Genomic DNA, 27,161 nt, shown 5'->3' on the forward strand with positions numbered 1-27,161 from the left:
CTTCTGCTGGGAGGACCCAGCCTTGCCACGGCAAGAAGGGGAACAGGGACGGGGACAGGGCGGGTGGGGCCCGGAAGGAGCAGCAGTGGAAAGACGCACCCCACTGCTGGCCGTGTTACAGACTGGGGAGCGGTGTCTCAGGCTGAGAGGCTTCGTGGAACACACGGAGAGGAGCAGCCGTGAGCGCTCTTGGATGTGAGCACAGCGCCAGGGCGCGTCTCTGAGCACCCAGCAACGGATGGCTGATGAGAAGCAGCACCCAGCAGTCTACTGCTGGCCAATGAGGAGCACCCAGCGGCAGGGCTTGGCCTGGGGGTGGGAGAAGCTCTGAGGCTCTGAAGACAAGACGGGCCACCCGGGGGAGCTGGTCAGCACAGTGTGGCTGGTGCTGCAGGGACCGACATGAATTTCCCACATCTGGCCCTGCTGTTCTTCCAGTTACAGAGAGAAACAGGTCTGCTCCCGTCACTGACACATCTGTGTAAGGGGAGGTCAGCCCTGTCTCTCTCTACCACTGCCCTGATGACAGAGCGTCCAGCCCCGTGGAGGCTGAGGGGATGGCTGGGCATTGCGGGGCAGCAGCTGCGTGCACAGTGAACTCTGGGGAGCAGCGTCCTGCACTAGCAGGAGCGGGCTCAGCTCAGGGCCTTCAGCCGGGCTGCAGAGGGGTGTGACCAGGGAGTCACTGGTGACACCGTAGAACGGATCACAGACAGAAAACAAATGCGGGAACAAGATGTGGCAGACGCTTTTAGACACGGACGGCAAGAAACCCATGCAAGGCAATAAATCACCTGCTGACAGGGCGATGCCTCACTGTCCTGTGGAAGTAGTCACCAGTTTTGAGCAGGAGGAACAGGTATCATGTCAGAATAGCAGAAATGTTAATCTGGCTGTAGTGTGTGTGTTCAGATGGGAAGACAGACTTCCAACAACACCGAGTAACCTGCATTTTTCAACATGCTTTAAAATATGGATATGTAGAACATCTTTTTCAAGAATACATTTTTGATTATAAATCACAGTCATCCCTTTAAAAATCAGTGCCCCAGTAAGGGACATCTCATATTACCTATTGTCACCATCTTATCCTTACTTTAGGAAACTACATTTTGATTTGTATATAGCAGGTGCTTTGGACATGGTTTATTTACGCACATGTATGTGGAAAGACGCACGCCACAAGCCTCAGAGCCACAACATTGAACAAGGCACATGGCCCTTTCCCTGGTGGTCCTTAGGCATAGTAGAAAAACTATGCAATGTTTCCCTGGTGAGCATTTTACATGCATAGTCTCACACAACACTTGCAGCAGTAGTCCTATGAAACTGACATTCTTGTTGCCTTTTATAAGTGAGGAGAAGCCAGCCAGGCTGAGTACCTGCCCACGGTTGCCTGATGACGAGTGATGGAGGTGGAGCCAGCCTTGTGGCTCAGCAGATGAAGTCACCGCCTGCAACACCAGCATCCAATATAAATGCCAGTTAGAGACTGAGCGGCTCCGCTTCCAGTCCAGCTCCCTGCTAACTGCCTGGAAGGGCAGCAGACTGTGGCCCAGAGGCTTGGGCCCTGCCACGCACGTGGGAGCATGGAACACTTAGGGGGAGTCCCAGGCTCCTGCCTTTAGTCTTGCCCAGCCCTGGCCATTTGTAACTCTGCCTTTCAAATTAAGAAATAAATCTTTGTTTTGATAAATAAAAAAAAGACTAACGAAGGCCAAGCTCAGATACGGTTTGGTTGGCTTCATTTGGGCTGATTTGGCTGTGCATTGGCAGAGATTGCCTTATCTAGGGGACCTACAAAAGATTCATGAAAATACAACTAAAGGATAAACTCACTTTGGGGAAAACCATTTTGAATCCCATGCAGAGATTTTGTATAATGCGCACTTCCAGGAGTTTTTGATGGCGTCTCACGTTATGATTATCCGAGCTGGAAATGCGGAAGGACACCCTGGACCTGAAGAATGTCTCTGTATTTTGTTTTCAGGTTTCTGATTCCACGTGCTTTGTGAGGGCGCAAGCCACCCTGCCTTTGCGCTCGCCCCACTTCCTTCCCAGGCTGCCTGTGAAGTTGCTGGTCACGGAGCCACAGCTTCCTGACACGCTCACCCCATCCGAAGGAAAAGCTCCCAGGGCCGCTCTCCACTCCTCACCTCTGCCCACTCACCTGTTTGTTTTTCTCTGTGGCTGGGGCTTCTTCCTGGTCACTCAAGACCCAAATGTAGCAGCGTTCTTTACTCTCCCGTTGTAATGTCTGTAAGAATCATTTAGACAGTTTAGTAATGAGTAAACTAGAACTATTGAAGAATCCAACATTAACGGCGATTAAGTTGCACCTGCCTTGTAACGCACAGTGTAATTATACCTTGCTCCTTTTTATGGGAGCGCATCCGGATTACTGTGTGTGACTCAGTGGGAGGAGTTAGAAGCAGAGAGGCCAAGTCTCCAGTGCATACGGTTTATGAGTACTTTACAACAGTAAGCAGTGCGTGCAGGTTTCAGGGGTTTTCATGTAGGCCTGTACTTCATTGAAATAAAAAGCCAGAAGTCCTTCCACAGCTCACTGAATTGTTGTTTCTGCCCCCTGAAAGAATGGCTCAGGTTTCCTCACCTCTAGTAAGCCATTTATTTTCTTTCTGATCAGTCCTACTTAGTGAAAAAAATTTGATAAAAAATTTAAAGTCCAGATTTAACCTGGTTTGTATAGACTAATAGTCCTCACCTGGATGCTGTTAATCCTGGAATTTAAAAATTATCTATTGGATTTGTTGTACAAGGATATTACAAATATGTCCTGCTGATAATGTGACTCATTTCCACCACATTTTCCATGAATTCAACTAAGATTTTTCCAGAGAAAAATAGTGTATTCACTGGAGAGTGATCTACATAATGAAAAGAAAAGAATGCATTTATCCTGGATCATGTATTACTATTAAATATTTTGCTTGACCTATGCAAACTGTTAGGCTTCCTAGAAATCAGTGTGGTAAGTTCATTCTCAAAATCTTATCGCAGTTCAGATACGTAGGTTCTCACGGTTTGACACAGCACAGCACCGTCGGCAGGATTGTGGTTGGCTGCGTTAGGGAGTGGTCCGGTGCATCTCTGTGCTGAACAGGACAGCGTCGAGTGTTCTCCTCCCAGGATGCCCTTCCTGCCCCGGACACGGGCTTTTGCTGCACTATTGCATCTGCTTTGACGAGGGCTTCTCTCCTCTCCTTTCTTGGTGTGAGCCCCTCTGTGCCCTTGCTGATGAGCTCCTTCTGACGACAGGGACACCGTGTCCTCAGGCACGTCCCGTACGAAGGGGCTGAGCTCCAGAAGCGGCAGATGCCGTAACCTGAGAGGAAGGACCTGTTCCTTCAGGCCCTGCCAGCCCAGGCAGGCCCCTCCCCGCGGCGCTGTAATTTACAGCCATGCAGATGATTGACAGGTGTCCACGTTGATGGCATAAAGGTGCGAGAACTGTCATCACACCAACTGGCGGGCCTGCAAAGCCTTCTCATTGCTTTTTTTTTTTTTTTTTTTTTTTTTTTTTTTACAGGCAGAGTGGACAGTGAGAGAGAGAGACAGAGAGAAAGGTCTTCCTTTGCCGTTGGTTCACCCTCCAATGGCCGCCGCTGCAGCCGGCGCACCGCGCTGATCCTGGCAGGAGCCAGGAGACAGGTGCTTTTCCTGGTCTCCCATGGGGTGCAGGGCCCAAGCACCTGGGCCATCCTCCACTGCACTCCCTGGCCATAGCAGAGAGCTGGCCTGGAAGAGGGGCAACCGGGACAGAATCCGGCGCCCCAACCGGGACTAGAACCCGGTGTGCCGGCGCCGCAAGGTGGAGGATTAGCCTATTGAGCCACGGCGCCGGCCCATTGCTTTTTCTTTTTTTTCCCCATGAGCAAGTGCACTGTCTCCTTTAGACCTCCTGTCTTTAATCTTCACTCTTACACACAGGTGTGGATTTACTATGACGAATGCGGCTTAAATGGGAGAGCCCTGTACTTGCAGGAGGTTAGTCTAAGGCCCTGTGCAAAAGCTCAGAAAAGCAATGACGTGGTCATAAGCTCATGCAGAATTTGAAAACACGGGAGTTAGTCCGCTGAATGGTTTTATAGCTCAGTTTGTGTTAGCAATTTGGTCTCCATGACTTTAAAGAATGTGCCCCAGCTTACAAAGACTTGGTCTCACAAAATCTAACTTGTCCCAGACTGGCACCCAAGGAGTAATTATTGACTTTGTGTTGAATGAGGGAATAAGTGTAAGATGTGATGGGAAGGAGGAGGTTGAATATGTCGTTAATGAAATTACTTTAACATGAGCATTTCTGGTGAATTTGTCCCACTTACTGTTTATGTGATGTCTTCGAGTTCACACAGCTTCAGGAATCTTTCCTGAATCTCTCTGCCAGCCCTGGCGCTGGGTTTGACCATCAGTTAAACTTGCTGACAGTGGCATGTTCACACACCTGCTCTTCCTAGGACGGGGTTATTACACTCGGTGGCTGAAGAGGAAATGCAGCCTCAACGCTGCCTGGCCGGGTGGTTGGCCGTGGTGGAGCATGGCAGTGCTGGGATGCAGCCCACACCCTCTGCTACAGAGTAAACCCTTTGCCTTAGAACACGGTGTTTGCAAGTGAATTAAATGAAAACTTGCTCTACAGACAAGGAGCGTGCCATAGAATAAAACTGATAACGGTGTTGACCCCAAGTGATGACCGTCTCCCTCCTTCCCTTCCTTTTTCTCTTGATGCAGCTGTTTCATATCATTCAGCGGCCTTGAAGCTGGAGGTTTTTTGTGGTAATTGAGCCGAACTTCTACTGAATACAAGATGAAAATGTGGTTGCTGTTCAGCCCTCTATTGCTAGTGTCTTTTGCAAGCAGTCTGTCAGGTAAGAAATAATGTTTGCATCTTTGCCATAAATTGTATCAATATAATTGATGCATTTTTTTCATTAAAGCTATTGTATAAAGTCAGAGTTAATGTTTTCTTTTGACGTCTGAGAATATAGATACATAAATATAAGTAGCTACATATTTATTGAAGTAGAGCCTGTCTCATTTTTTATTTTTACTTTTAATTAAATTTTACAAGATTAGTCATTCTTGCATACTAGGGAGCTGGTAAATGCGTTTTAAGATATTAATTTACTTTGGAAGGCAAAGTGACAGAGGGAGAGACAGAGAGAGACCTTTTATTATGGATTCATTACCCCCAAGGGGCTGTAATAGTCAGGTCTGGGTGTGGCAGAAGTCAGAAGCCAGGAATTCCATCCCAGGTTCCCATATGGGTGTCAGCAGCCCAAGTACTTGGTCCATCTTGCACTGGTTTCTCAAGCACGTAGGCAGGAAACCAGATCAAAATCAGAGCAGCCAGCACTCTGATATGGGAAACTTGCATTACAAGCAGTGGTTTAACCACCTGCTGGGCTAGTAAGCATGTAACCTCTGGATCTCTGCAGGCGGTCAGGGGGAAAGGGATTATCCCTGGTGGGTGGCATTTATCCATTCCTGGGAAGTAAATGTTCCTGCTACAGCCAGTTCCAACCTGATACCCTGTAGCGTGCAGCTGGAAGGCTTCATGAATAGCTCACCATCCTGTGGTGTTTGCACCATCCAGCTTCAGGAGTCGGAACTTCAATAAATCAAGTGAAAATAAAATATAGTAAAACCAGCTTAGAAATAAGGGGGTTTTAAGGATTTCCCTCTTGTTTATAATATTGCATATTTATTTTTAAATATTTATTTGAGAAGCAGGTACACACAGACACACACACAGAGATGCTGGTTCATTCCACAAATGCCTTCAACAGCCAGGGCTAGGTCAGGTGAACGCTGGGAGGTGAGCACTCGGTGCAGGTCTCCTGCGTGTCTGACAGGGACGTAACCACTAGAGGCATTACTGCTGCCTCCCGGGTCTGGGATCAGACGTGGAGCTGGGACTCACACCCGGGGACTCGTATCAGATGCGTAATTACTAGACCAAAGCCCTGCCCACCTTTATTTATTTTTAAGTTACATAATTGAATTCTGATATTGGCTAGGTCTGACACCAGGCACACTGTAGAATCCTCTGTCTCCCGTGTAGTCAGTCTCATGAGAAACGACGTGTGAAGTCACCTACAGTGTGTGCTCAGACGTTAAGACAAAGCGATTTTGTTTTAAGACAGATACGATATTTCTGTCTTTCACAGACAGGCATGACGTAGTCAGAGGCATTTCCTATAAGGAGAGATGCGGGATGTTTTTGTCTGATGTTCTCCAGCATCATTTTTTCTCATCACCGTGACCTTGACGCAGGAGGTGCTTGTGGGGTTGCCGTTCTGCAGCTTTGTCATCCCTGGCAGTTGCTGTGAGGGTGAAGCCGAGAGGGATCCTCTTGTATTTATTATTTATTATAAAGATATTAAAGTGCTGGTTTATTTTGGGGAGCTGCCTCCACATTCTGAAAAAGATAATTTCATCAGTACCTAAGAATTTTAATGTCATTGATAAGTACATATTTTATAACCACAATGGTTATATATGTGCACATATATGCATAATTATATGTATTATGAATATACATACTTATATACACACATTTTTGTTACATAAATGAAATTTAAGTAAACTTAAGTAAAGCTATTGTAATGAAGTCTTATTTGTATGGACAAAACAGAAAACTTATTAATATTGTTTATAATGAACATGAACACTAATTCTGTTGACCACCCCCTGTAGTGCTACGCCTATAAAATATAAAGGTAACAAATAGACACTGTACTTCAGCAGCCTTAGAGTGACGGGCAGGGCCTCATCGCATAAACTGGCATCCCAGTCACTGGGGATCTGTGTTTGCGCCACAGCTCGGAGAACTGCTTCCTGGCCAACGCTGTTTATCCTTTTGTTTCAGAGTTTACCTGGCACAGAAGGTACGGTCATGGAGGTAAGTTGACAAAAGGGTAAACCTTTTCTCAGTTGGATTGCATTGCATGTCTACTTTCTAAACTTGAACACAAATGGTTTGTGTTAGATCACCTGTAGATTTTGGAAAGACTATCTTTCTAGTATCATAAGGCAACTTGTTTGAGTGCTGAAATGAATGGATGGATTATCACAAACGCATATCTCTCTAGAGGATGATAGCCGGTGGGAAATAGTCAATGTGGATGTACTTATTCATTCAGGCTTCGTGACAGTGCTGTGCCACTCACTTTTGAAACTGTATTTTAGTTATTGTAAGCTTCTAAGTTTGTTTGAAAGTCCCTTGCTTTCCTGTAAGAGAGAAAACTAAAGTTACTGAACTTGAAGCTTGAAGACTGAGTCCAGCTGGACGCACACAGGTGTTGCAGAATCGGTTGTTTAAGATGCATGGAATATAAAGTCATCCTGCTGCTTTAGCTGGTACTTTGATGACTGCTGAGCAGTTCTTGCAGAAATACGGCAGCCTCTGCGCTGTGGGTGACAGCCCGGGGTAAGCCAGCCTGGGTATGCCTTCAGCTCGCCACTCACTAGTGATCCAGAAGTCTGATCCACCCTGCCCCACCTCCTGAGCCTTGCCTTTCCAGTCTGTAGAAATCACAGGGCGAGGAGAGGGATACAAAAGCAACACAGTGGCAGCTTCCAGCGCAGTGCTCCAGCCTGTCCGTGCTCACGGAGCGGAGCAGACGTGGTAACTTACAGCAGCCGCACAGTAACAGTGAGAGTGGAAGTCCAGGGGCATCTCTGAGTCGGCAGCGCTACACCAAATCAAGGCTGCGCACGCCAGATGAGTGAGCAGGACTCAGACTTGTAGGAAAGGAACTGGGAAGTCTGCTCAGATTGCATCCAAACCACAGATTTCCGCCTGGGGAGCTGGGAATCGCTACGGAAGATCAGTAAGGTGTTCTGATCAGAGAGGTGTTCTTCCCTGCCCTTCATGAACCTGATCACAGAGCAGGACATAAGTAAATAGGGAAACTGTAAAAGAAACGTTATGATGGTGCTCTGTAAGAAGTATTTGAGCAATGAAGGTGTATTTAATGATGGAGGTAGTAGGCAGAGAACCATGAAGATTTTCAGTGTTAGAAGTGAAACTAATTCTAAACAGAGGAAGGAACTCAGATAAAATTATGGGCTGCATTTGGGTATTTTTCTAAGTATCCAAGTGTGTTTTGCAGGATGGTGGTAGGAACTGCACTGAAAAAAAGAACCCATGATCACATAGATTTTGGGAAAAAATGGCTAACCGAAGTTCAGTAATTTGGTATTGACCCTAAATAGTAAGCAGTTACCCTTCTTGCATAGTAAGCATAACGTGTGCGTTCCATTCCCAAGGCTGCTATGGTGAAGCCCCAGTCTGGGTGGTTTAGAACAGAAATGTGTCGCCTCACAGTTCTGCAGGCTGCAGTGCAAATTCAAGAACTCAAAACCGAGGCAAGGCCACCTTCCCTCTGAAAGCACACAGGGACAGGTGCCTTTCTTGCCTCTTCTGTCTCTGTTTACCTCAGAACACCCGGCTTGGGCTGGCATGATTCCTCTCTCAGCACCCAGCGGTGCGTGACTTCTGCGTCCTCTTGGAGTTTTCCTTCTGTGTGTGTCTGTCTCTGTGCCCACATTTTCCTGCTTCTGAGGAAAATATGTTGAATTAAGACCTACCTGAAGACCTAATTTTAAAAATTCATTTATTTATTTGAAAGAGTTACAGAGAAGGAAGGAGGAATAGAGAGAAAGATCGATCTTCCATCTGCTGGTTCACTCCCAGATGGCCACAACAGCCAGGACTGGGCCAAGCCGAAGTCAGGAGCCAGAAGCTTCTTCCCCGCTCTCCCACATGGGTGGCAGGAGCCCCATCGCCTGGGCCACCTTCAGCTACGTTTACCAGGCCATTAACAGAGAGCTGGATTGGAAGTGGAGCAACTGGGACCCTAACTGGCACCCATAAGGGATGCAGACATGTCAGGCGGTGGTTTACCCACTGCCAGCAACGCCGGCCCTCTTCCTTAAAAGATCCAGTGTCCATTTAAGAACACCATCTACTGAACTGGGAGTTAAGATATCATCATATCTAATAGATCATCTTGCATATATATATGTATTAAGCTTTTATGATTATTTTTCAAAATATTTATTTATTTGAAAGGCAAAGTTACAGAGAGGCAGAGAGAGAGAGAGAGAGAGAGAGAGAGAGGTCTTCCATCTGCCAGTTCACTCCCCAAATGGCTGCAATAGCCAGAGCTGTGCTGATCTGAAGCCAGGGACCAAGAGATTCTTGCACATCTTCCATATGGTGCAGGGACCCAAACACTTGGGGCATCTTCTTCTGCTTTCCCAGGCCATAGCAGAGAGCTGAATGGGAAGTGGAGCAGCTAGGACTCGAACTGGTACCCATATGGGATGCCGGCACTGCAGGCGACAGCTTTACCTGCCACACCACAGTGCTGTGACCCCTAAATGATTATTTTAATAGCAGTCTTTATAGCCTACCTGAGTAGCTTTTAAGACAAACATAAGCATTTTTATTTGAAAAATAAAGTACATCATGGATTATATAAAATAATTAAATCCAGTTTCATTCTTCATCATATCTTTAAGAAGTTTCTCTTTTATATTTTTAGTAAAAAATAAAGCAATGAGTATGTCCTATGAGATAAGAAAAATAAGTTACACATAGTCAACTGATAACATTTATATATAATTATTAATAATTATTAATTAAAATATTTGCTACTAAATATTTACTGTCTCCTGGTTCTCTCCGCAAACGACTGCAACAGCCAGAACTGGGCCAGGTCAAAGCCCGTAGCCCAGAACTTCACCCCAGTCTCTCACTGGGTAGTAGTGTTATCGGAGAAGGCAGGGTTCTTGTTTTCACGCAAGAAAGAATTCAGGCGTGAGACAGAGAGCAGGGGAAAGCAACATAGCAAGGTTTATTAGGGCAGGGACATCTGTAAGAACGGATGGGCACCTCTCCAGACAGAGCCTGAGAGAGAGTGCCCAGTTGCTCAGACTGGGGGAGAGCGGGGTTACATGGTTGAGTGGAGAGAAGACACCTGGGCAGGCCAGGCAGGAGCCTCAGCAGAGAGAGGACTGAGCGTGCGCAGTCTGGTTGAGGCTGGGGGTTTTTAAGAAGATGGGCCATGCCTCCTCACTTCTTCTCCTCCTGGAACAAAGGACTTTTTGCATGTAAATACGAAAAATTCCTATCTGAATCCCCCCACCCGGACCCCCTCCCCCGAGTTATCAGACAGGGAGAGGCCTGGCCGGCCTGGCCCACCTTAGAGGAGCCCTAGAGGAAGGATGGTTATTGGGTAGAAGGGGCAGGGCGTTTGAAGTGCAGATAGTGGGCTGCACCTGGAAGGTCATCGGGATGACTTTCAGATGCGGATGCTGGACCTGGATGTCAGTGCCTTAGGCCTTTGTCACACACACATAAGCTCATTTCTGACTTCCTACCTAACAGTAGGACCCCAAGTCCATGAGCTGTCCAGTGAGGCCTGCCGGACTGTGCATTAGCAGGAATCTGGATCCTAAGCAGTGTGAGCTGAACTCAGAGCAGCACGTCTGTATGGAACGTGGGCAGCCCAAGTAGCTACCTCACCACTGTGCCAAACACCTGCCCCATATTTTATTTTCATTTTTTTTTATTTTTTATTTATTTTTTGACAGGCAGAGTGGACAGTGAGAGAGAGAGACAGAGAGAAAGGTCTTCCTTTGCCGTTGGTTCACCCTCCAATGGCTGCCGTGGCCGGCGCACTGCGCTGATCCGATGGCAGGAGCCAGGTACTTCTCCTGGTCTCCCATGGGGTGCAGGGCCCAAGCACCTGGGCCATCCTCCACTGCCCTCCCTGGCCACAGCAGAGAGCTGGCCTGGAAGAGGGGCAACCGGGACAGAATCCGGCGCCCCGACCAGGACTAGAACCTAGTGTGCCGGCGCCATAAGGCGGAGGATTAGCCTAGTGAGCCGCGGCGCCGGCCCCATATTTTATTTTCATTTTTACTTATTTACTTGAAAGGCAGATTACAGAGATGAGAGAGTGCTGCTGTCCCTTGGTTCACTGCCCATGTGCCCACAGCAGCTGGGATTGGGTTGGGACCAAGTCCAGGAGCTGGGAAGTCAATCCAGGTCTCCCGCTTGGGTGGCAGTAGCCCATTCTCTGGTCCTTCCAAGATCCATAGCAGAAGGAAGCCAGAATTGGGGGGGAGGAGGTCTCAACTCTTTACTGATGCAGGCACCCCCATATGGGATGCGGGCTCTTAACTGGTATCTTAACTGCTAGGCCAAATACCCACCCTGGAAATAAATATTTAATTTACATGGAGTTTCCAGTTACAGCGTCTGCCTTTACCATTACTTCAAGGGATTAAAAAAAAAACTATACCTAAAATAAAAATCAGTGGTTCTTTAATTCCTTTGTAATTCTGTGAGAAAATGTAAAAATAGGAAATAATATAGCAGCATAGCATTTGTTTTATAAGAATTAGAATGAAATAATCTGTAATATTTACTTTGCACACTTACAGTTAGTGTATGGCTCCATAACACCCGGCGCTAATATTGGAAGCATTAATTCTCTTCATTGCTTTGCTGCAGGGAGAAGGAGACAGGAAATTTCTCACGTCTTTGCAGTACTTGCGTCACCAGAGAGAAGTCCTGGGGTTCTCATCGTCACCCAAGAGAGAATTCAGGCGTGAGACAGAGCAGAGTAGCAAGGTTTATGGGGGACAGGGCATCTGTCAAAACAGACGGGACAGAGAAAGGGTGCCCAGTCACTCAGTCTGGGAGAGTGAGGCTACATCGTTAAATGGGGAGACTACGCCGGGCAGGCCAGGCGGGCGGCTCAGCAGAGACCCGGGAGAGCTTGTTCAGACTGGGGCTAGTCAGGGAGAGGGGGTCCAGGTTGCTCCTTCCCCTCCTGTCTTCCCCCTCTTCTAGGACACAAGGTTTGCTGAGTATAAATTAGGAGATTCCTCCCTAGGTTTGCCTGTCCAGCCTGGCAGGGGGGCTGCCCCTAGGGTGTCTGTGAAGGTTTTATGGGCCCGTGTTATCCTGCCAGGTAACCCCTCTGGACCTGAGGAGAGAGTTCTCCTGGGAGCTTCCCTTGGGGGCAGGGCTGGGACACCTGGGAGGTTGTCCGGTCTGGGCAGGACTCAGGTGTGGGTGCTGGGCTGCTTCCAGAGTGAGCTTCTGCAGGTGCTGCTCCTTCAGGCCCCCTCACACACACAGGCTCATTCCAACTTCCTGCCCAACACTCATCCCCAAATTTCTTGAAATTTTTTTTTTCACTTTAACTCTCACCAGTTACTCAGCATAATTTTCAGTGTATTTTTTTCTATCCCTAAGTATAGCATCACCCCATTCATTGAAATGGACAGGAGGAGGCTAGGATAAGTAGAATCCTGGCTAGAGGCCACAGCTGGTGAACGCCACACAGGAGGATGTCCTCAGCGTGGGGACCGGGTGGGAGGGCGTCTCTCTCGCCAGGTGCACAGCTTGGTGACCGCAGGGTGAATAAGTGGTGCTGACCCGGGACAGGAAAGCCGTCCCCAACAGACAAAGCCAAGCACAGGAGTTAGCCCACTTAACGCTTCTGCTAATCTGATGTCAGTGTTCATTCTAACAGCTGGATTTCTGTACTTAGAGACCAACGGCTTACTTTGTATTTTTAGCTATGCAGTTTCCCTGGAATATCACCCATTACCCATGACCCTGAGGGATCAAGCATCCGAATATCAAAGCCCAAGACCTGAATGTGTTTTTTTTCTCTTATCAACAGAGGGTGGTTAGCAGTGAACTATCTAAAAGGAATGTGCTTGGAGGAAGTTTAAATATTGCCTATTGTAAAGGGTTTATAGTCTTTAGAGAGAATTAATGCCATTTCCCTTCCTATAACCATCATGTATTACAAATACTGTGAAAATTACATGTTGGACTCCCTTCAAATTTTCTCAGTGTGTTTTTGTAACATATTTTTTCCCTGAAACTCTTCTTAACAACATACTTAGGTAAAAATATGTCTAATAATGTATAGATTGAGATGATGTATTGCAGAATAGAAAATGGATTTCATTTTAAAATGGATACACAATGAAAGAAAAATAACGCTTAAGCACGAACTGTCATTTTACACTTGATTTCCAGAAATAAAAGAGCAGGATTGCGGTGGGCTCTCCCAGTGTAGTGTGAGAAGTGGACTGCAGTGGGCTCCCCTGTGTAGTGGGAAGTGGACTGCAGTGGGCTCCCCTGTGTAGTGGGAAGTGGACTGCAGTGGGCTCTCCCAGTGTAGTGAGAAGTGGACTGCAGTGGGCTCCCCTGTGTAGTGGGAAGTGGACTGCAGTGGGCTCCCCTGTGTAGTGTGAGAAGTGGACTGCAGTGGGCTCCCCTGTGTAGTGAGAAGTGGACTGCATGGGCTCCCCTGTGTAGTGGGAAGTGGACTGCAGTGGGCTCCCCTGTGTGGTGGGAAGTGGACTGCAGTGGGCTCCCCTGTGTAGTGAGTAGTGGACTGCATGGGCTCTCCCAGTGTAGTGTGGGAAGTGGACTGCAGTGGGCTCCCCTTTGTAGTGAGACGTGAAGTCATTCTGATGTAGCCCCACAGGTGGTGATTCCATTAATCCTGCACCGAGGGCAATGCTGAAAACACTGTGACTCAGAACATCCATTCATGATCACTTTTTTATTATTCTGGTCACATCAAAAATATGCCTATCTTGGTAACAGAGTTGTGACGGTCACTTTTACTGTAGAAAATAAATGAATTTGCATTAAAATAAATGATTTTTATTAAATTGAAAAGTCATCTCTAATTGTGCTGTGTTTTAGAAGAATCTGTGCATCAAGGAAAAGGGTACATATCTTAAAAAGATAGCTTTTTTATAGTATCTAATTCTTTTGTATTTCTTTTACTTTGTTCTTTTAAGGGTTTATTTTTATTTTTATTTTTTTGAAAGGCAGAGTGATGAATAGAGCAGTGCAGACAAAGAAAGGGAGATCTTCCACCTGCTGATTTACTCCCCAGATGGCCCCACTGGCCAAGGCTGTGCCAGGCTGAAACCAGGAGCCTGAACTCCAGCCGGGTCTCTCACGTGGGTGGCAGGTGTCCAGATTCCTGGGCTGTCTCCTGCTGCCTTGATAGGTGCATTGGCAGGGAGCTGGACCAGAGCTGTGCAGCCAGGACCTGAACCAGAGCTGTGATGTAGGGTGCCGGCATGGCAGGGGAGTGTAACTCATTGCACCGCAACACCAGCCCCTGTTTTACCTTTTAACCACAGTTCTGATTCATCGCAGTGGGTCAGATACGTCTTTCCATGGTGGTGGAGAGAAGGCCTAGATGGATGCACTGAAGGCTGAGAAAACACAACCTGCATTAATGGGTCCCTTGCGGAGCGTGGTTGTGCTGCCCCTAGAAGAACTTCTTGGACTGAGCTCTGAAGTTTCAGGACAGTGAGCCCAGCTACTGCCTTCCAGGGCGTCTTGAGACTCACTTTCAGAGGCCTGTGCTGATCATGATGACGTAATACAAATGCTTTTCTTGGGTACTTTGTATTTCAAGGGCACAGACATATCTCTAGTATAGATGTACACAGTACTTGCTAACCCATCTCACGGAACCTGTAATTTTATTCAGCCTTGAAATGTATTGTAAAAGATCTACTTATTTATTTTAAAGTCAGAGTTAGAGAAGGCGAGAGAGAGAGAGGGAGGGAGGAAGGGAGAGAAAGCTTCCATCCTCTGGTTCACTCTCCAGATGGTTGCAGCAGCCACTGCTGGACCAGGCTGAAACCAAGGCCAGGAGCGCCTAGAGAAGTGGGAAGCGTATGTTTGTGAGACAGTACTTAGCAGAAACATTTATGTGATATGAATGTCACCTATTTTGCTTTTTGATCTTGGGAGCTGCCAAACAGAAGTATCTTAAATGTAGTTCTTTCTCAATGTGAAGAATAATCTCAGTGTCTTCTTGGAGATTAGCTTCATCTTTTTATCCCCTGGAAGTTTCATTTTATATTCCTATAAGTGTTAGATGCAAGTGAGAGATGGGAAAACCCATGCATTTTATTTGTGAGAAGTATTATCATGAGAAGGAAAAATACCAGGGGATCCTACTACCTGCCTGATTGGCCATAAAAATTTACAACATTGTCCGAGCTCCCTATATCCCCTTTGAGGACTGGGTATCCTTCATCTCTACGTGGCTCACTATGACCTGCACAGACAAACTCTTCATTATAAATATGTGATTTTCCATCATTGCTCAGCAGATTTTCATCACTGACCTTTTCTAGAAAAAAAAAAAAAAGTTGTTTGTTTTTAAATTCATTTGATGAAGCTGAAGGAACTACTTAAACATGTTCTCAGTTTTCTGCAGGCTGGTCAGCTTTTATATAAACAGCATATACCTTCAAATCAGAACAGATCTTTAGGACAACTTAGTTGAAATATGAAAATCTCTAATCTCCATGTAGATGTGTTCATGTGAATCTGTGTTGTGTTTGAAGGACCCGTACAGAACTTTATACAACAAGGGAATTCTGAATGAACGTAACTCATCTTACATCAGAGTGATGGAAGTCGCTATTTCAAGGAAGCTTCTAAATTATAAGTTGAGGATTGTGGATCATGACTGTCCCTATAAATGGCGCTACCCAGAAGAAGGACAGAGCCTGTGCACGACACGCCAGGACTGTCCTTTTCCACCTTGGAAATAGAATCATGCGATACGTCTTGAGCTGTGCAATGCTGCGTCTGCTGGGCAGAGTTCAAGTGTTGTGAAGTCACACGAAGTGTACCCCCCAGTACTGCGTGTGATCTGTATTTAGTGCGCAGTTGTTGTCATCTTGTGCTTGTGGAGTGTGTGTTGGAGAAGGAACGACTGGAAACCCCTCCTGCACGAGACCCTGTTCTCCTAACAGGTTTTCACAGAGCAGAAGGTGTTGATTTCTGTAAGGTCCAAATCAGCCACTTTTTGTCTTTCATGGGTCGCGCTTTTGGTGATGCATCTTGCACTCAAGGTCAGAGTCGAGTTATTGAACTGACAACTGCTATTGGAGCCCCAAGACATCGTCTGGAGTTGTTGTGCTAGCACTGTGGGAGGGAGCAGGCGCCAGCATCCGTTGCAGTGCATCACATGTTCATTTCTCCTGAAACCCAAGGCCCGGGTGCACTGGTGGTAGTAATAATTAATAATAATAATAATAATATCATCATCATCCTTGTGACATAAACGCGGAGCTTTTAGAGTTTGTGAGCTTTCCTCTCCCTAAATGCTATCTCTAAATGCTATCTTTTCTGGTTTTCTAAACATTTCTCTATTGGAACTTTTTTTTTTTTTTTTTTGGACAGGCAGAGTGGATAGTGAGAGAGAGAGACAGAGAGAAAGGTCTTCCTTTTGCCATTGGTTCACCCTCCAATGGCCACCACGGCCGGCGCTCTGCGGCCAGCACACCGAGCTGTTCCGAAGGCAGGAGCCAGGTGCTTCTCCTGGTCTCCCATGGGGTGCAGGGCCCAAGCACTTGGGCCATCCTCCACTGCACTCCCTGGCCACAGCAGAGAGCTGGCCTGGAAGAGGGACAATCGGGACAGAATCCAGCTCCCCGACCGAGACTAGAACCTGGTGTGCTGGTGCCGCTAGGTGGAGGATTAGCCTGTTGAGCCATGGCACCAGCCCCTATTGGAACTTTAAAATCACAGCAGTTAGCACTAAAGTCACCATGTATCCAAGGACAGAGTGGGAGTGGAGGTCATCGCACCCTCAGGAAGAGCATCTAAATACGTTGGTAAAAACGCACCTCTCTCACCTCTCTGCATGTCTTCTGAAGTGCTTCTGTGTGCACTGGGAAGACACGGCAGCTTCTCCAAGCTGGCAGGTGTTGGTAAGTTGCTGCAGAGAGAGGCTGTGCAGCCGGGAGCAGGTCAGGATGAGCCTGTGAAGTTGTCCGAGTGGGCAGTACAACGGATGACTCTTACCGCCTAGAAGTGCAGGTGAAACCCAGTACAGGGAAAACCCAGAACTTTCGCACAGAATGAAAGTCTCTGGTCACCAGGGCTTTGGGAACCATTTCTGTTCTTTCCCTGATGGGCAGTTCCATTCTGAGAGGACAGAGACTGTGACGCGTGATCAATAAAATGATTAGATGGGAAGCAGAGGCATGATCAGCAGCTGTGGTTTTCACAGCCCTCAGAGGGACGTGGGAGTGCAGACCGCCCAGAGCAAGACTTTCACACTTCCCAGCACAGAGCGACTGAACACCGCGTGTTCCTGAGTGGCCACAGGTCCTTGGGATGTGTGCCTGCTCCTTTCTTTTCTAAACGTAGAAGCCATGTAGACAGCAAATGACTTGCATAAAACAGCAGAGTGTGTGTTGGAGCTGAATCTTAACTCTGAGTGCCTCGTCTGTTCTCTGAGTGGGGGCGGTGGAAATGGAATGTGACCAACGTGTGTAAATTTATGAATGGCAGTGTCAGCAAGTCACAGCCAAAAATGGGGCAGCTCCCTGGAAACATCTTGGGTTCGTTTAGAGAAGGGAGTGGTGCGTCCTACGGGAAGTTAACTGAAGGATGTGGTTCGTCGTCTGTGTGCCCAGCAGAAATGTACTGAGTGCCCAAAACAGCACACTGCCAATAGCATCAGAGATCTCAGAGTGGGTAAGACTTGGCTTCTGGCTTTTGGAAGCTTTGTGATTGCTGTGAGAATTTATATACGTAACAAAAATAAATTCATAAAAATGTATATGCATACGAAAAGTAAGTTCACGAGTGGCCCCAGAAAAGCAGTGTTTGCTGGTTGTTCCGTCTCAGCCACATGCGTCACGGGCTTCCGTGCACTGTGTCACAGCGATTCTGACAATAACCTCCAGGGGAGTTTGATTACTATCCCCCTGTATAGACATGGAGACTCGAAGAGGTTAAACAGTTTGTCCCAAGAAACCCTGATAAACAGTACGGAGCCAAGCCTGGAAGGACACAGTGCGGGAAGCTGGGACAGAGCTCAGGTCGTCAAGGGTGATGCTGGAGAAGATGAACAAGTGTGTGCGTGCCTCAACCTCGCTCTTAAAATAAACCGGGGGCGTGAACCACGGCTCTGACCCACCAGGGCGTGAACCACGGCTCTGACCCACCAGGGCGTGAACCACGGCTCTGACCCACCAGAGCGTCCTGGTCACCCCACGGCCAAGACTCCTCCCTGCGAGCCACTCGGGTCGTTGTGAATTCAGCTGGCGCCACGGCTCTTAGCTCTGCCTGCAGGTGCTCCCTGGTGGGGACTCGTGCATGGTGTCTTCCTCACCTGGTGGAGCAGAGACCATTGGGAAGGGTGCTTTCCCCACGGGGCGATGTTTGTGATGAGCCCAAACCCGTCGGTCCCACCCATCGCCGCATACTTAGGTTATAAATTGTTCTTGATGTGGCTGAGTACCCGTGCAGGGAACATGCCTAGGGAGCATAAAGATGGGTCCAGGAAGGAGACCAGTTCCCCAGAACACCTCAAATCCCGGTGTTTCTTCATTCTCTTAGTAAAGATCATTAAGCATCTCTTCTGTTCCAGACAGCTGGGCTGCTGGCTTACAGAGTGGTGCAAGGAGATTAAAGGCAGGGCTGCTGTGTCCACACACCTAGTGGAACAGGAAGTGAAGGATCCCGGTGGGGGTGCTCAGTGCCATGGCCTGTGTGGGGACTGTGGTGACACCCAAGGGGACCGGCTGAAACCTGTAGGGGTGCGAGTGTGTCTTGAAGCATCTGAGCCTGTGGCTAGAGCATCAAGGGCTAGCAGGTCTTCACAGCAAGAGGACATTCTTGCTGGCAATGCTAGAGAGAAGCAGAGCGTGTGCGAGGGCTCAGGGTGCAGAACTCTGCAGCTAAGGGGGACAGACCAGGGCTGTCCACAGCTTTCAGGGCAGTGGTGCCTGAAGTGCAGAGAAGAATTACGAATACAGGACTCCAGCGTCTTCTCCACAACTGTGGAGGCGCGGTTTTTGTTTTAATTAAAATGTTTCTGGGTTTTTTTCAAATACTTTTCTCAATATATGCAGATTTGCTTTGGCTTCTAAAATGCCACAATGTAAAACAGTGTTCTTGTTTTTGCAGTTTCTGAGGAAGACAAAGGGTTTGGACCAATTTTTGAAGAACAGCCGATCAATACTATTTACCCAGAGGAGTCGCTGGAAGGCAAAGTGTCGCTGAACTGCCGGGCGCGGGCCAGCCCCTTCCCTGTGTACAAGTAAGGTGCTCGCTGCTGTCTTCAGAGTGGGGGGCCGGGCGGAGGGTTGCAGGCCAGCAGCGATGTCCTGTGCCGTGGGGAATCCAGAACACAAAGCTCTCTACAAAGTCCTTGCAGAGGAGCGCAGATACTGGCATAACAGCTGTTCAAGAATGTTGTCTGATGCCAAATACATAGTAGCTTCACTTAAATATGTGCAGATAACTCACAGTCCCGGCACAGACAGTGCCCGCGGCATCTGGCCTCATCCGCTTAAAGTGTGTCTGGTGGAGGTTCTGCTTCTCAGCCTGCGAAGGGTTACATGAAAATCATGCAGAATTAAAAGATGCAGCTTTGAGGATAAAATTTTTTTCCCAAGTATTGGCCTGGGTGACTCAGGCCTAGAGATGATGATGAATGATATTTCTGTATGATCCTATTTTTAAAAATTGTAAAGGTTATTCTAGAAAGCATCACCTTTTCAGTGTTCTCAAATCTGCATTCGAGACAACACAGTAAATTTCTTCAGTACCTCTGCTTGCTGGTCAGCCTATAAAATTATATCTCTGTTCTTCTGGGTTACAAATTGATGCTATCAAAAATGACTGTATAAAAGGTAGCAAATGGTTTTCCTTTATCAGATGGTTGCTAAAAGTGTGTTAATAGTTTCCAGTCCAGTGCGGTGAATAGGAGTCAAACATTAACCGAGTGCCTGTGGATTCCAGTTTCACTTTCAAAACGATTCCATAAAGACACAGCCAGTGATTGATGGGGAAATTGGAGGCTCTTGTGTGTCTATGCCACCTGACTAACTTGAAGGTTGTCATTAAGAGAGGTTGATTTTAGTAGATTTTTTTTCCTGGATAGAAAAATAGCTTTCTGTTTTTGTAAAATCTTGTTATCAAGGGGATACCTCTTTACCTCCATTTGATTCTAACTGCACTCATTTTCTTTTGCCTCTGGCTATAATTACAAAAAGTATTCTTAAAATATGAACTTAAATACAAAGTCAGTATCTCTTTGAAATTATCTTTATTGCTTCAATTTCATGCATGAGAGTGCAGTACCAGTAGCGTTTTATAAATCCTGGAGAACACATTTGCTCTGAACACCTTCGATGGCCGAGCCCTATTTCTGCTCTGAGCCAAGCCTGAAGGAGCCTGTCTTCATGGACAGGAATCTGGAGCGGCCAGACCAGCAGGGGCCGTGCAGGAGCCTACACTGTCGCAGTTTTACAGGACAGGAAGCAGAGTCCTGAGTAGGTCACCTGGCTTGAGTAGGAGGTCACCGACTCGGGGCTGAAGTGCAGGCTTTATGATTTCCAAAGATGTCTGCCCGTTTTCAGGATTTCTCTGTGTAGATAGAGGGGTAGAACCTGGGGAGCAGCTCCAGGCGAGGCTGGTTCTCTGAGTTTCTCCCCGGAACTCCTGCATGGCACCCCTCAGCGCATCAGCCTGCAGCTGGAACGGAGGTGACGGGCGATGTTCTCCCCTGGTGTTCTGACGGGGGACAAGGTGACCCTCTCCTGTCCCCTCCCCCCTCGCCCACAGACAGAGTGAGAGGCAGAGCTCTGGAGCTCCCTGTCTCAGTCTCCCTGGCCTTGACAACCTTAGGTTGACTATGACCCGACTGTCTTTACCTTGACAGACAGAGCTGGAGGAGACACATCCCGTGTTTGACAGCAAAAAGGAAAAGAGAGAAAGACAAGAGAAAAGAGAAAGAAAACAGCTCATGATGCACTTAGAGTGATGGCCAAGAGTACCTGGAGCTTTTAAAATTGGCCAGCTTGTCAGAGCAAGCCGTACTACTCTTGGCAGTGGCGCATAATTCACAGGGCGGTTGTGTACTTACAGCAGGGTCTGGGTGGTGCTGTCATGATGACATTCTGAGAGGGCCAGCTGGGAACTTTGCTTCTCACTGCTCAGCGTCACCCCACCCCCAGGGGAGCACGCACTGCACCAGCACCGTGTCTAATGCAGTGTTAAAAGGATGGCAACAGTAGCATCCATTTCTTAAAATCCTCAAAGACCAGGGGACTTACCCAAGCAGTGAAGAACTTAATCATTTCATGACATCATAGGCAGAATCAGACCCATGGGGAGGATTTTCAGGCAATAACTAAATATTTCAAGCCAACACAATGAGGGGAAGCCTCCCAGGAGCTGGAGCTGCCTGTGTGAGCCCCTCTGCCTGGGTGTTTCAGGCAGGAGCAATACTGCCATCAACAGGGGAGGGTGAGGATGGTTCCTTTAGTGGCCTGGAATTGGATAGGTGTGAAAAATGCAAAAACACAGTTATCTAGGCTTGCTTCTAGAGTCCGCTTCTTATGTTGTAGAAATCGTAACTAGAAATGCTCCCATAGCTTTGACTTAGTAAAAGATGTTCTAAAATCACTGGGCTGTTGTGTCACGATTCTTACTCCAGGCAGTGAGTGATGTGGGCACAGGGCTTCACTGGACTGCCTTTCGACCTTCCAGGGGACTTGGTCTCTTCCCAGGTAGACCCTGGCTCGGAATGATCGGGAAGCCATACAAGAGTTCACCTGAGTGAGAACCTGTGTTCTACACACATTGTCATCGACCGCCAGCAAAGTTAGAGCCCTGTTTCTAGTCCACTGGTTTCTAATGCAGTCCCTGTGGTCCGATGGTCTGCTTGTTGGAAACCTGTCTGGGATTATGTGATGAAGAGATCCCTTTACCAAAAATAACCCTTAGCTATTGAGAAAAGACACAAAGAACAATCAACTCTCCACTGGGGGAAGTCTGGTCTCATTCATGTATCTGCAGCATGGACCCAGATCAGCTGGGTGTGATCCCTTTCAGACTGCGTGATTGTCCCCTAGTGGTCGAAATATCAATTCGTTGTGCACATCTCTGATTCCTGTGTTCTCGTGAGAACTTACTGTGCCATTCAGAATCAGATGTTGGTATTCTGAATTGTGCTTTCTGATGGAGTAATGGTTTCAGTGTTTTATGTGACAGATCTGTTACGGGTGATTCCTATGAGCACATAGAAGGTTATCCATTATAGCCCATGTACACCTACTAAGAAATGAATTTATGAGGCAAAACTCAACAAACTATTAGTCATTTTTTTAAAAAGGCAAGTATGTCACACACTTTAACATGTGTTTGCTTGTACCTCAGTGAAAAGATCAATCCTGGTCCCAGAGACAGAATTAAGGGCGGGAAGAAATGTAGTCCCTACTCATGCACTTCATCATTGGACCTTGCATGGAGCTAGACTCCAATTATTCAGAATGACGTTAGCCCAGCAGAGTTTGCAGGCCTCCTGACCTTTGACGTGACATTGGCATCTCTTTCTCATAGATGGAGGATGAATAATGGTGACGTGGACCTGACAAGTGACCGATACAGCATGGTAGGAGGAAACCTGGTCATCAACAACCCTGACAAGCAGAAAGATGCCGGCGTGTACTACTGCCTGGCCTCCAACAACTACGGCATGGTCAGGAGCACGGAGGCCACCCTGAGCTTTGGATGTGAGTACCTGCACTTGGAGAAAGGGCCAGGACCTGGAGGTGCCGTGGCCGCTGGGCGTGTGTTTGTTACCTGTCGGTGGAAAAGCCGCATCAACTACGGAGCTATTTGTATAGTGAATGGTCCGCCGTTGGCTTTTTCTCTTGTTAAAAATCCACTGGTGAACTTCTCCCGGAGAAAATGGACACTGCCCGCCCCCATCCCAACAGAAGTCCCCAGTGCCTGTGGGTGGGATGTTGACAAAGACACAGTCCCTCCCCTCGCGCAGGTGCACATCGTTGGCCATAAGAGGAGTCACACGTAGGTGGGAGTTTTCAGTTACGGAGCTGGACCTCCGTCCTGGCTTGCCAAATACAAATCGGGGTCCGCTGCCGTGAGAGTTCAGCAAGAAGAGAGGTCAGGGAGACGGGGCAGAGAGAGGAGGCAGCCGTCAAGGAGGTGGGTCCCCCAGGATGCGAGCAACCAATTACTGATGTAGCTGAAATACTGGAAAACCACGTTGCGAAATAAACTAAGGGCTGAGTGAGCTGCCTGAGTTTATTTTCCTGAGGGATCTTGAGTGAGTCTTTAAAAAAAGTAGGTAGATGGAAATATAAAGCCCTGCTACTCAGTGAGACACAGTCACCACCCAGGTTGGTAAGAATGGGTAAAGACATCATAACAGAATGCTGTTGGGCCGGCGCCGCGGCTCACTAGGCTAATCCTCCGCCTAGTGGCGCCGGCACACTGGGTTCTAGTCCTGGTCGGGGCGCCGGATTCTGTCCCGGTTGCCCCTCTTCCAGGCCAGCTCTCTGCTGTGGCCGGGGAGTGCAGTGGAGGATGGCCCAAGTGCTTGGGCCCTGCACCCCATGGGATACCAGGAGAAGCACCTGGCTCCTGCCTTTGGATCAGCGCGGTGCGCTGGCCACAGTGTGCCGGCCACAGTGCGCCGGCTGCGGCGGCCATTGGAGGGTGAACCAATGGCAAAAGGAAGACCTTTCTCTCTGTCTCTCTCTCTCTCACTGTCCACTCTGCCTGTCAAAAAACAAAACAAAACAAAACAAAAAAAGAATGGTGTTGGACTTTCCCAAACTCAGCCCTACTTGACAGAATTTACATGTTAGTATTTAATTTCTGTTTTTTAAAAACAAAATTTGAAAGGCATTGGGCACGGGGGGTGGGGGACACAGACAGAAAGAGGAATCTGCGTCTGCTGCCCCTCTCCCCAGACTGACGCAGTGTCTGGGGATTCGCTGAGCCGAAGCCAGGATTTGGGAACTAAGTCTGGCTCTTCCACTTGGGTGGTAGGGACCAAGTACTGAACCGTCCCCTGCTGCCCTCTAGGGTGCACAGTAGCAGGCAGCTGGAGCTGGGTCATGAATGCAGGTTCTCCCTTATGCAAGCAGACTTTCCAAGCTGCATCTTCAGCTCCGTATCAAACGCCCAGTCCTCAGCAGGAATAAAGTACCTTAAAATTCGTTATTTTTTTCAATTTAAATTAATTGAAAATACCTTTATGGGATAATGAAAATAATAATAAAAAAGATTTTTGAGAAACTGTGCTATGCTAGAAGTTCAAGGTTGTTCTTAAAGACAAGTATACATTAGGAGATGAGTTGGCCCAGATGATCTTACACCCGTTTTTCTCCTGGTTTTTAAATCCGGTTTGTGATTTTGTAAGTCAGCATTTAAATCCTCTGGAGGACAGATTGTAGGAGGAAGCAGTGGGTTAGGAGGTCCTTCCATTGCTAGTGATGGCGAGGCGGGGATCTCGCTAGTGCAGGGCCGTGTGGGACCGTAACTGCGCACTGGTGCCACAGAGTGAGCTGCCGATCGCATCCCACGGAGGGAAGGGAGAGCCTCGTCACGGGCAGAAAACTGCTCTCGCTGGAAGTGGGAAGGAGCAAGACCAACCAGGGTCAGGGAGGGGAGGCAGCGTCTTACCCGAGAAACCTTCGATTGAAGGGGTGCAGACTTCATGCACTTCACACATGCAAGCTCAGGAGCCTAGTGGTTCTTCCCACCCTGCCCTCATCCCACTCCCACGCCCACCCTTCTTCCTCCTCCCTCTCCTGTTCCCAGTCTTATATTTTACTAAGATCAATCTTCAATTAACTTTATACACATAACATTAACCCTACATTAAGTACAGAGTTCAGCAAATATTAGTTAAAAAAAAAGAAAAGAAAACAGCAGTCAAGGGCTATTCAAAGTCATCCCATCTCAGAGTGTCAATCTCACCTCTATAGATGACCTTTTAGGTGCTCTATAGTTACCGCAGATCAGGGAGAACACACGGTATTTATCTTTTTGGGACTGCCTTATTTCACTGAGTGTGATGTTTTCCATTTGAGTCCATTTTGCTGGAAACAACAGGATTGCTTTGCTTTGCTTTTTTTTTTTTTTTTAACTTCTCTATGGTAGTCCTGGTGTATATATCCCATAATTTCTTGATCCAGTCTTCAGTTGACGGGCCTCTGGGTTGATTCCATATCTTGGCTATTGTGAATTTAGCTGCCATAAACATGTACAGGTAACTCTTTTCTACGCTGGTTTCACTTGGAGACAGCACTGAAACATTGTTCCAGGTGCAGGCAGCATTGTTATGCCAGTGGGAATGTCAGGCGAGTGGCTGAGGGTAGAGGTGGCCGGTTAAGGAACTTGGCTTTGACAGCTCCTCAGTGAAAAGGCAACCACTGGGACAGACGGCTTTTCAGAGGTGGGCTAGATACGGAAAGAAGTGAAAAATGAGCTGTACGGTTTTTCCTCACTTGGCAGAGATAAGGAGACGGACTGACACAGGTGAGAGTTAGTGAGACAAAGGAGGAATGGGAATTAGTAGAGTATCAGGGAATCAAGAAAATTGTGAGCTCCAAATGGACAGGAAGTGTGGGCTCGCGGTGCACAGTGAAGAGTGGAAGAAAGAACAGCGGCAAACCCAGTGTTTGCAGAGGATCAAGAGGTTGGTCGCTTTCGCATTCTACAGCCAGGGCGCTACCTCTTTCCTCCCTCCCTCCCTCCCTCTCCTCCCTCCTCTCCCTCCCTCCCTCCCTCCCTCCCTCTCCCCCAGTCTTCAGGTCGTCCACTGGGAAGAGACCTGTAACCCTTGCAATGGGTCCATTCCTCTGTCGCCCTGACTTTGGTTGGAAGATTCCCTGGGTTTGTCTGACCACTTGTCTCTGTAGATACCCTCGCTGAGATGTCCCTGCAACTGGAAACAAAGCCTTCAGAGACCTGTGACCTTCAGGGTTGTCAGAGTTCTCTGCAGGCTGCTCCCAGTCTCTGCAGGCTTCAAGCTCCTGGCGGAACTCCTTACCATGGGGGCAAACGTCCACGTGTAAAAGCCAGTGGGCTTTGCCGGGGTTCACCACACCAGCCTAGAGGCACTGCTCCGCGTCTCGGAAGTGGGCGAGTTTCCGGCGGGTCTCGCCCAATGCAGGTCTCCCTTTCTGTTGCCCAGAGAGTGATTATTTTCCTTTTCTCTTCTGTCACCAGATCTGGATCCTTTCCCACCCGAGGAACGTCCTGAAGTCAGAGTGAAGGAGGGGAAGGGGATGGTGCTCCTGTGCGACCCCCCGTACCACTTCCCAGGTAAGCCACTGCTCTGCGGCTGCGCACACCAGCCACAGGACGGGGCGGGCTTCGCTGCTCACGGTGCTGATGGGACATTGTGAATGACCTCATGAGCCTTACAGTCAGGGCTCATTATAAAGAACATTACACTGCGTATTTGCATCCCTTTCCAGTGCATCTAGACCCTGCCCCTGGCCTTCTTGGCTCATTACTCACAGGGCCCCCATCCCAAGGGTCTCTGAACATTGCCACTTACAGCTGTTGGACTGTATCCTCATTAAAGCCCCTACTGCTAGGGAGGATTGCGATAGACTCCCTTGGAATTATTTCTTGAAATGGAACAGTACCAAGGAATGAAGTGTAACCAGTCATTGTATTAATAACTTAACAGCTGCATATAAGAGGGTGCTCTAAAAGTTTAGGAAAATGAAAAGATAAATTTATTCTAACACACAAAAAAATGAAATCCATGCATACAAGGGGTCTCCAAAACATTAATGAAAATGCATATTACGAAAAACTGTACCTGGATTTCAAAATGCTTTGCCCCCAAATAAAATTGTCTTCTAATTCCATTTTCCGTGGACTTTCTGAAGTCACCCCACCCAGTGAACTGAACGTTGGAAAGGGGCGTTGATCTTTAGGTGCACTGACCTGCAGCCATCGTCACCCGCCCCAGGATTGAGGTTAGGTCAGGCGTCATCCGTGGTGAGACTCAGCTCCGATATAAGTCTTCTAGAATTCAGTATAGCAAAGGTAAAGCCATCACAGTGCTGGTTAAAAGATGAATGTATCCTATGCTGTCACCAGTTTCCACTGGTTTAATTTATCAAATATTCCTTGAAATAATACGAATATTATTTGCAATGCGAAATGTTTTCTTTTTCTTGCAGTTCTAATACTATGTCAAAAACTCGACTGTAAACACCTCCGTAGAGAATGAAACATAGACTATTGTAACTCAGTT

At 47.7% G+C, this 27,161-nt stretch overlaps 1 protein-coding gene across 6 annotated transcripts in view; it reads left to right on the plus strand.

Moving 5' to 3' along the window:
• The window catches only part of CNTN1 (contactin 1), a 379,791-nt gene that overhangs the window by 213,859 nt on the left and 138,771 nt on the right, over window positions 1-27,161 (plus strand). For all 6 annotated transcript variants that reach the window (XM_051850934.2, XM_051850935.2, XM_051850936.2 and 3 more), the window contains 5 exons: window positions 4,750-4,886; window positions 6,890-6,922; window positions 19,031-19,163; window positions 22,472-22,644; window positions 26,117-26,212. In XM_051850934.2, coding sequence (XP_051706894.1) covers window positions 4,826-4,886; window positions 6,890-6,922; window positions 19,031-19,163; window positions 22,472-22,644; window positions 26,117-26,212 — 496 coding nt within the window. In that variant the 5' untranslated portion in view covers window positions 4,750-4,825. The remainder of the gene's footprint in view (window positions 1-4,749; window positions 4,887-6,889; window positions 6,923-19,030; window positions 19,164-22,471; window positions 22,645-26,116; window positions 26,213-27,161) is intronic.

This window comes from Oryctolagus cuniculus, chromosome 9, assembly GCF_964237555.1.
Source record: "Oryctolagus cuniculus chromosome 9, mOryCun1.1, whole genome shotgun sequence".
In the NCBI taxonomy this organism is placed as follows: Eukaryota; Metazoa; Chordata; class Mammalia; order Lagomorpha; family Leporidae; genus Oryctolagus; species Oryctolagus cuniculus.